The sequence below is a fragment of the Condylura cristata genome, unplaced genomic scaffold (assembly GCF_000260355.1).
Source record: "Condylura cristata isolate star-nosed mole 26May11 unplaced genomic scaffold, ConCri1.0 scaffold00003, whole genome shotgun sequence".
In the NCBI taxonomy this organism is placed as follows: Eukaryota; Metazoa; Chordata; class Mammalia; order Eulipotyphla; family Talpidae; genus Condylura; species Condylura cristata.
The window spans coordinates 28,706,499-28,716,172 of NW_004567104.1; the positions used below are offsets into that span (position 1 = coordinate 28,706,499).

The 9,674-nt window shown below is 32.4% G+C and overlaps 1 protein-coding gene across 5 annotated transcripts in view; it reads right to left on the reverse strand.

The window, feature by feature from the left end:
- The window catches only part of ACAP2 (ArfGAP with coiled-coil, ankyrin repeat and PH domains 2), a 97,511-nt gene that overhangs the window by 27,077 nt on the left and 60,760 nt on the right, over window positions 1-9,674 (reverse strand). For 3 of the 5 annotated variants that reach the window (XM_012733537.1, XM_012733546.1, XM_012733532.1), the window contains exons 8-11: window positions 6,666-6,761; window positions 5,143-5,217; window positions 3,612-3,623; window positions 604-716 (exon numbers count right to left, since the gene is read on the reverse strand). In XM_012733537.1, coding sequence (XP_012588991.1) covers window positions 604-716; window positions 3,612-3,623; window positions 5,143-5,217; window positions 6,666-6,761 — 296 coding nt within the window. The remainder of the gene's footprint in view (window positions 1-603; window positions 717-3,611; window positions 3,624-5,142; window positions 5,218-6,665; window positions 6,762-9,674) is intronic. The other 2 variants (XM_004675112.2, XM_012733541.1) reach the window with 1 other exon arrangement.

The window sequence follows — 9,674 nt, forward strand, 5'->3', positions numbered from 1 at the left end:
AAAAAGAAGTTGAGCAAAAAACAAAAACCATCAAGTTTAGAAAAAGATGTGCCAGCTGTCACATATACTTGACATACAAAAACAATCCCATTTCCAGAAATCCCATTTCTAGTTAAAGTTATTGCAAAGAACAGGATCATCTAGCTCAAAGACTCACATGTAAAAACAGTAAATAAACATCACAAGAAGAGGAATTTAAACAAAAAAAAAAGTTCATTTGTCTTACCCAGCCACTAAATATTTAATGAAGTACTTTGCAACCTCATCTATTTCATAACAAATATGGAAGTAGGGTCACATTCAAAATTTACCTGTAGTAATGACCTAGTCATTAAAGAACAGGTATTATAAAAATTTCCCTTACCTAAACTTTGCTTAAATTTTAGAATTTAGAATTAGCATTGTCATTTTTACATTTTCCTTAGGCTTCCCCCACCTTCCCAGAAGGAAATTTTATCTTTAATAATTTTCAGGACTGAGTTCAGGAAAGTTACTTTGAACTGTGACTTAATAGAATTATGAAGGAAAGAATTGCTAAATCATAGGGAAAGTCAGAAAACTGAGAGTATGGAAAAATCAAGACTAGTATTTGAAATATATTACCTGTTCCAAGTTTTGAAGGCATTGCTGGCTCGTTTGAACAGATATCCTTCCATAACAATGCCATTTGTAGTATCTACATTATATTCTAACTTAGAATCATCACTGGAGAAATCCTAGGCAAAACAACAAATTAAAAAAAGCTCATATGATTTGATGATGTTCTCCAAACAAGTTTATCCTATAAAAATAGCTCAAATTGTAGAAAAGCTTTAAAGATAGTTATATCAACAAACTTCAGAAAAGGGAAGTCCTAAATGATCGATAATAAAAAGAATGTTCCAACACATCAATAGTGGAATATTACACAGTAATAACAGTGGTGATGGTCATGAAGATGATGGTATATAAAAACATAGATTAGTATATAGAATATATATTAAAAGAGAAAACAATATAAATACACTCTGATTAAAAACTCAAAATAATAAGTATACATATAGACAAAGGGAAGAACTATATTATACAGGGGATTACATTTAAAATATTTTCATTTTATCCCAATATTTTATGGCAATACATATACTAGCAATTTTTTTAAAGGAATGTGGACATATTTGAGAGTATTTAAATGTACCACTCTTTTCTAAATATATTGTTATTATGGAAGTGTTTTAATCTGTCAAAAATAATTACTATATGGAAGATGAGCAAGTAAGGAGTCTTTTTTTTCCTGAAAATATTTAGTTTTGCAAAGGAAAACCATAGTTTCAAGTGGGCATGCTAAGCTCACTTTAGAGAGGACTATGAAATTATTCATCACCTTTTTCTATCCTAATTGCTATAGCCTTCACTCAAATGCACTTCAAACTTTCAGTGTTCCTTCCAGGATTTGTGAATATTTGAAATCCAATATCCTATATTTAAAATATTTCCTGATGAACTTCCAAAGTAATTTAAACAAAATGTAAGCTGCTACTATCCCCAAATTTAAAAATCAGTCTCAAAACTTTCAAAATTACTTTCTGGACCAGTGATCAAAATTATCATTGCTGTTCAAATTAGGAAGCAGTAAATTTTCTATCTTGAGAAAAGTTGGATGACTACTACCCATCAAGACTATTGGGATGTGGAGTTCCTGCAACTGGAAGGGAAACAGAGTCAGCATCACTTAAGGGTTTTTCAAATCTAAGAGTCTACAAAGACTAGAAGAGAAAAATAGATGAAATTCAAAATTTGTAACTCTCCTGACATCTTTCAAAATTTAACCATAGAAAGATGGTAATCCAAAACAGAGGAAATAAAATCATTAAATGAATTATTACATGTCTTCCTATTTTTTTCTTTGTTAAAAATGTCAGGAAAACTTTAATTTGAGACTCCATTACACAGGTAGGGTAATGACAGCAATAGGTATATTTTGAATTTGAAAACACTGTAAAGGTTCAATTTGAAACACCAACAGTTTTTAAAAAACCCTATGCTAGCTAAAACATAAGATTTCCTTGAGAGTACAGTATATTTTAAGTATTTTTCTAATTTTCAACTATATTTCTTGAGGTGAATTGTCTTCAATTTAATTGCCATTAAAATCTATATTTTATAGCATTTAGAAGTGCTATATTACATAGATTTATAATTAAAGCAAATACTAGTGTTGGATAGTTACATAAAATAGTAGAATTAAAATACATTAATGACGTGAAAAAAATTGAAAGGAATACCCAAAGGCAAAAGATTAACTAGAAAATGGTAGCCCCAAAGAGGTAAACAGAGTAAAGAAGCCAGGTTTCACCATAAGGGCTTTTGCCTAAATCAGGAGAACCTGAAGCTTTGGTCTGAGGCCCAGATATTAGAAGGCAAAATCCAGGTTGGCCCAGAAAGAAGTCTAAAAGCAGCTTTCCCTTTTGAAACTGCAGCAAGATACACAGACCTTCATTTCCAGATTACACTGGAAGTCCTAAGCAGCAAGATTACTAACAAATAGGAAAGGATTAAAAGGAAGAAGTAAACATTATTGAAGACATGATTTGGTACACAGAATATCCAAAAGAATGAAGAAATAAGTTAGAATTAAAGAGAGGTGAATATGATTATTCATAGTCAATATGGGAAAAAATCTATTTTTATAACAAAAGTAAACAGTGAGAAAAGAAGTTTCTAAAAGATAAGATTTATAGCAACATTTGTGATACAAGTATCTAGGAATAAGTCTAACAAAAGAGTACAAGACACTAAAGAAAATTTAAAAGAACAGAAAAGTATTTCAAGTTCATGGACACTGTAAAATACAGGTATCAATTCTTCCCCAAGTTGATTCACAGATCTAATGCAATCAATCAAAATCCTAAAAGCTATTTTTACAGAACCTGGAAAAAAAATCCTAAAACAGATGAAAATGAAAAAATAGCCAATTCACTTTTGAAAAAGAGAAGGTAGGAGATCTGCTTTGTTGGATATCACAAAATGTTATAAAGCTAAAATAATTAAAATAGCAAAAAAGGTACAATTCAGACAAAAACACCAATGAAATAGAATAGAGAGCTTCAACGAAACTTCACATGTATGGAAACCTCACATATGGAAAGTAGTACTAAAAGAAACTTTTTAATAACTGATTTTGGATCAACCAGCTACCAGTATTGGAATAAAATGTATTTGGATCTCTACCTCCTGCCACACAAAATCAAATTACAGGTAAGTTACTTACTCATAAAAGGCAAATTTGTTAACTCTTAGGAGACTACACAGGAGATAAAGCATCATGATCTTGGGATAGGAAGTACTTATTAATCAAGACACAAAAAGTATCAAACATAAAAGATTTACTAGGAAACTATGTGAAAATTTAAAACACATGCAGCCCAAATGGGGGTTTTACAACCACATATATGAAGAATGTGTTCAACAGTTAAGCAACTTGATAGAAAAAAATGGGAGGAAGACTACATTTCACAAACAGAATATCCAAATAACCAATAGACACAGGGGAAGGTACCTGAACTTAATTAACAAAAATAAAGTGTAAATTAAAACCACACTGACTGGCTCTCTTTTCTGTTGTTGTTTACCTGTAATGCAGCCTTTTGTCAGCATTTAAGGGCAGAAAAAAGGTAAGTATTCATAATGAGCAAAGTTAGCAATACTTCTTTAAAGAAAAATAGTTGATTATTATTTTTAAATAAAATAAATTAACCTTAGATTTAATAATTTACCACTTTTGGACATATGATACAGCATCGAGCCATGTATATGAAAGGAAGAATAGCAAAAGATGCATAGTAATGTCCATTAAGTAATTCAACTTAGGCAAATATTCATGTTTCCACAAATACCAAGATCTCTCATTTTAATTTAAAGTTACTCCCTCCCTGGTGGCACAGTAGGTTAAAGCACTGCAATTATGAAACTAGAGGTAGCCACTTCACAAGTTCGAACACCGCCCAGGGGGGCATCCCACATGGTGTGGCAGACCTCACCTGATCTGCCTGCTGCTCCCCTCAGCAGTGTACTTCGTTGATCTGCCTATTTCGCACCCCACTCTTGTCTCTGGTGAATCCTCACCGTCCCTGAACCTCTGTCCTGTACCCCAGTTCTGTATGTATAAATAAATCTTTTTTTAAAAAAAGTTACTGGTCCCGAGTTAAATAACTTTTTCAAAGTAACATCATTAAAACAAGTTATACAACCAAAAGTGATTCCAACTTTGAACAAAATAAAACATTTGAACAAAACATATTCTCACTTAACTACAACTAGATGCACCTAATTTAAAGATGGTCCAGTCGAAAATCTTTTTAAAGAATGTTTCTCTTTGAGTATTCTCAAATGAGAATGAGCTTCTCTTTAGTAACTCACCACCAATAAAATTTTCCTTATTTTGACTTCACTTTCATTTTTCCCAATGACAGTCTATGTCACATGTAGTTTATTGATACTTTCAATTCTAAATAGATCATAATAAAAGCTGACTTGACTGCTCGATATCACTAAGTATTCTTTTTTTTTTAAAGATGTATTTATTTATTCATGCAGAACTGGGGTACAAGTCAGAGGTGCAGAGGCAGTGAGAGGCTTCACCAGAGGTAGAGTGGGGAGCAGAACAGGCCCGTAGACAAAAGACACTACTGAGGGGAGGGGCACATGGGTCAGGAGAGGTTTGCAGCACCATGTGGGTCACCTCTGGGGCCAGGGATGGAACTCACACTGAAGCGGCTGCCGCTTGTTTGCAGTGCTGGATCCTAGGCAGTTGTGCCACCAGGGAGGGCCCACCAGGGAGGTATTCTTAAAAGAACATTGGAAATCAATTCGTCATACACTTGTAATTACTGCACTGACACTCTAATTCCTTTTATTTTCAGGTGACTACACACAAAAAAATACCACTATATAAGATGAAATATTATTAGGGCACGTACGAGGTACATCATATTCAAAATTTTTAACACACCGAAATAAAACTATTTCATATTTAAGTTTTTATTTTTTAAATGTTTTCAAATACTACTGTTTAAAGGATTAGTTGCAACACAATGTATCTTACTAAAACAAATAAACAATTGAGTAAAATGAGAATTAATCTTTGTTTTTCACCTAAAGTACCTTTTGCTGAATGGTAGAATGTTTTTGCTCCATCTCTCTTTTCTCCTTTGCTGCATCGACAACCAGATGGTCCAACTATCAAGGGGGTAAAGGAAAAATTGTACAGATTTAAACATAAAAAAGGAAAAAAAGGTCATGATTATCTTTTTAAATCCTATTTTCAATAAGTCAAATTAAATTTACTTTAAGTGTATTTTGGCTACAATTTTAAAATGGAAGTTCTTTTCTTCCACCCTCGTATCAAATTCTCTTTATAAAAGTCTGTAACTCCATGAGCCTTGGTGCCCAGCAAATGTGACAGGACTCAAGATGCTGAATGTCATAATTAAGTCTAAGAGGTAGAAAAAATAATTCACCAAATAAAAGAGAAAGTTAAGGAACAGTAATAATATAATAATAATAAAAGCAACAGAATAGCATTCATTTGGGAGACCAGGGTATAAAATCACCAATACTAAAGGCTCTTATATTATAAAGCTAAAAAAATTTATGAAGACAAAAAAATCCCATTTGTTTCCTGATCTTCTCCACCAAAAAGATAATTTTCCATCAGAAAGAAATAATCTGATTTCCAGTATCATTACAAATGCAGTGGCTTCTTAAAATTCTTTTCACTGTATTAATAACCAGACTATAAAGTAACTTCATGACATGGTTCTGCTCCTCTAGATACTGATGTATGTTGCTTCATCTTTTAATCTCCTCTTTTTAATATATGTATGATAAATGAATAAAAATGTAAATATCAACAGGAATATGAAGAAAAACTATGTACAAATGTTTCAATAAGCTTTTAAATCTGAAAGTATTTGGTCATTTATACACCCTACACAAATTTTTTTCCTACATGAGAATAATTCTTTACATAGAATCATCTCAATATTACCAGGTAGCAATCTATTCCTTCTTTCTATTGGGGGAGATCTATAAAAGAAAAATATATCTTTTAACATGGTGGGGGGTTGGGGAAATGTGAAAACTGGCAGTCCTGTCATCTGGGTGCTAGGATTTCCAAGACATGGAAAAACTTAAAAGCACATGGATAGATGAATGGATTACAAAAAAAATGTGATTTGACTGCACACATGCACACACACATACATAGCATGGACTATTATTCAATAAACTCATAGATACAGATAACAAAAAGATTGGGGCTAGAGGGTGAAAAAAACAGGTGATGGTAGTCAAAAGATACAAAATTTCAGTTAAAAAATTAATAAGTTATGATGATGTACCCCACAACATGCTACCTATATACTTTAAAATGCTGTACTACATGTATAAAAGCTGCTAGGAGAATATCTCTTAAAAGTTCTCATCACAAGAAGAAAAATTTGTAAGTATATGTGTGATGGATGTTAAGTAGACTTATAGTAGTCATATCACAATAGATACATATAACGAGTCTTTCTTTATGCTATGCACCTGAAATCAAATTAATTATGCCAATTGTATCTTAGAAAAAACAATAAAATACAGTTATCAACATATAGTAATAAAAAAGCACAGTACAACATTACCTGTGCACCAAGATCCTTCATGTAGGGCCCAAGTTCACTAAACAGATCATATCCTTGATGAAAAAAGGTCAAATGGGCATACATAAAGGATAACATCTAACAAGAGAAAAAAAGATGAGCATGTTCAAATTAATTCTTAGATAAACATCTTCAAAATTTTAAAAACCTTGATCCTAAAGTTTTGGTTTTCTTAGGTAGTAACATTGCTTTACAACACTGTTACCACATCATACCCACTGCTAAGACAACTGACAGCAAAAAAGGGAGAAAACTCAATGGACTTGGCAGAGAACTATCTCATAATTAAAAATTACTCCACAAGAGCTCAAAAAGCCAAACCAATCTAAAATTAACCTAAGTCATTTTCTTAAAATATATTCTCATATTTGCAAATGACAATAAATTCAATTTAAAGGAAAATTCCATATTGTTCAAAATCTTAATAAGCCCCCAAATTTTAGTTGTTTGGCTTATCTGGATGATCAAACTTAACTTAGTAATAACTCAAAGACTCAAGTTTTCAATAGCTTTGTCATTTTCTTAGTTATATCTTTGTGCCTTTCAATCAAACCCACTGGCAAATTCACACTTTACAAATAAGACACTAAAAGGCTAGACGCTATCAAAATAAATCACATTTTATCAATTTAAAGGTTTCTTTAATAGTCACTCCAAAAATCTAAAAACACCATTGATGGGGTTGAGAGCTTTTCCAAGTTTTCCTACATTTAATCTATTCATGAGAGAAAAATATGCCCTTATTTTTATTGTCTTTTACATAGGAAGAAGTTAAACAATTACAATATTGAAACAAACTTCCAAATATATATATTCATGTTATTTTGAGCAAGTGGTATCCATTTAATTTTCTTCAAACCTAAAATGGTCTTACTGTCCTTCATACTCAAGAATTCCTCAAAACAAATCTTTTGAAGAGAAAAAAACAAATAAGACCACAAAGACAAATGGACAAATGTTACTAAAAGTTTATTCTGGCATTAGATAATTATGGTTGTCAGTTTTGTGAAAATAATTTCTTTTTAAAGATTTTATTTATTCATACAGAACTGGGGTACAGGCCAGAGATGAGGAGGGTGAGAGGATTCACCAGACATAGAGTGGGGAGCAGAACAGGCAGATCGATGAAGTACACTGCTGAGGGGAGCAGCGGGCGGGTCAGGAGAGGTCTGCCACGCCATGTGGTCACCTCCGGGGAAGGCGGGGATTGAACTCATGCGGAAGTGGCTTAAGCTTCTTAGTGCAGTGCTTTAACCTGCTGCACCACCAGGAAAGGCCGTGAAAATAATTTTTAAAAATGAGTTATATTAAAAAAGAGGAAGTAGAGTAACACCTAGGCTTGCATAAAAGTATGAAGTATGTCTGTACATCAAAACATAAAGTAAATAAGCTAGGAAAAAACACATGAGAAAGGATTGTCTTAATGTTGCAAGATGTTACAAATCTCAAAAATGAATATACCAAGAAGAGACAAAGAATATAAACAGGGAACTCAGTGGACAAAAAAAAAAAAGAATAGAGTAGGAAACATTCAAACCCATTTTTATTTTTAAAAAACCCACAAAATTGAACAATGGACATATTTAAGCTTTTTGACTAAGTAATCTCTTGCTAAATCTATACTAAGATAAATTTAGCATGACCATTATTATGTTGTGCTTTAATATCAAAATCATGGAAATTAATTAACTATGCATTTGATGGATACATTTACAGCATATTCAAGGTCAATAAATTATGACATGCAAGCTCTATCCAGCTCTATCAACTGGTTTTGAATTTCCAATGAACTAACAATGGTTTATAATATCTAATAGCTGAAAGAAAATGAAATCAAAATTCATCATTCATGAAAATTATATGAAATTCAAATCTTCACATCTATAAATAAAGTCTGATTTGAATACTTATAAATTGTCTGTGACTTCTCTCTCATTACACCAGTACAATTGAGTAGCTGCAACAGAAACCATACAGGCCACAAAACCTACCTTATTTATTATTTCTTCCTTTAAAAAAAATCTATACCGACCCCTAGGATATACTCACATGGTAGAATTCTATAGGTCACAAAAGTCACCACTAAATAAATAATATTGAATTACATATGGTGATTAGTAAAAAAGAGTTACAAAACAGTATGTCTGAATGCTTCCTATTGTTTTTTAAAAAGTAAATGGAAGTTTGCAATTTTAATAGGTATATATAAGTATATACACATGCATTTGCACATAGAAAGGAGAAAGACAGATATACCAAATATTAACAGTGTTAATAAGAGCACTTATTTGTTTTTCTTCATACATTTTAATTTCCAATTTTCTACTATTAAGTATATTATTCTAATCTGGAAAAGAGGGTAGAGGTAAAAAGGAAATACAAGGGATTTATCTGATAAGAAATAACAAACACTGACAGAATTTAGGTAAAAGCTAGGTAGGGAATAGTATTCAAAAGCAATTTTAGTATATGCTTTCAGTGGAAAAAAAAAACTTCAATGAACAAATCAGAGAAGAAAATAGTTTCCAAGCTTCTTAAAACAGGAGAGTTAAATGCCATTTTACTACCATCCCCTGCCCACTTCCTTGTTAGTGTTAAGACCAAAAAATTTTTTAAAAATTAAAAATTAAAAACAATGGATGTATTCTTAAAAAGTAAATAAATAGGCCCTCCCAGGTGGCGCAGGGGGTCAAAGCACAGCACTGAGAAGCTAAAGCCACTTCCGCATGAGTTCGATTCCCACCCGCCCCAGAGGTGTCCACATTGTCCACAGACCTCTCCTGGCCCGCCCGCTGCTCCCCTCAGCAGTGTACTTCGTAGATCTGCCTGTTCTGGTCCCCACTCTGTCTCTGGTGAAGCCTTTCACCACCCCTGAGCCTCTGGCCTGCACCCCAGTTCTGTATGAACAAATAAATAAATCTTTTTAAAAATAAATAGATAGATAGATAGATAGATAGATAGATAGATAGATAGATAGATAGATAGATAGAT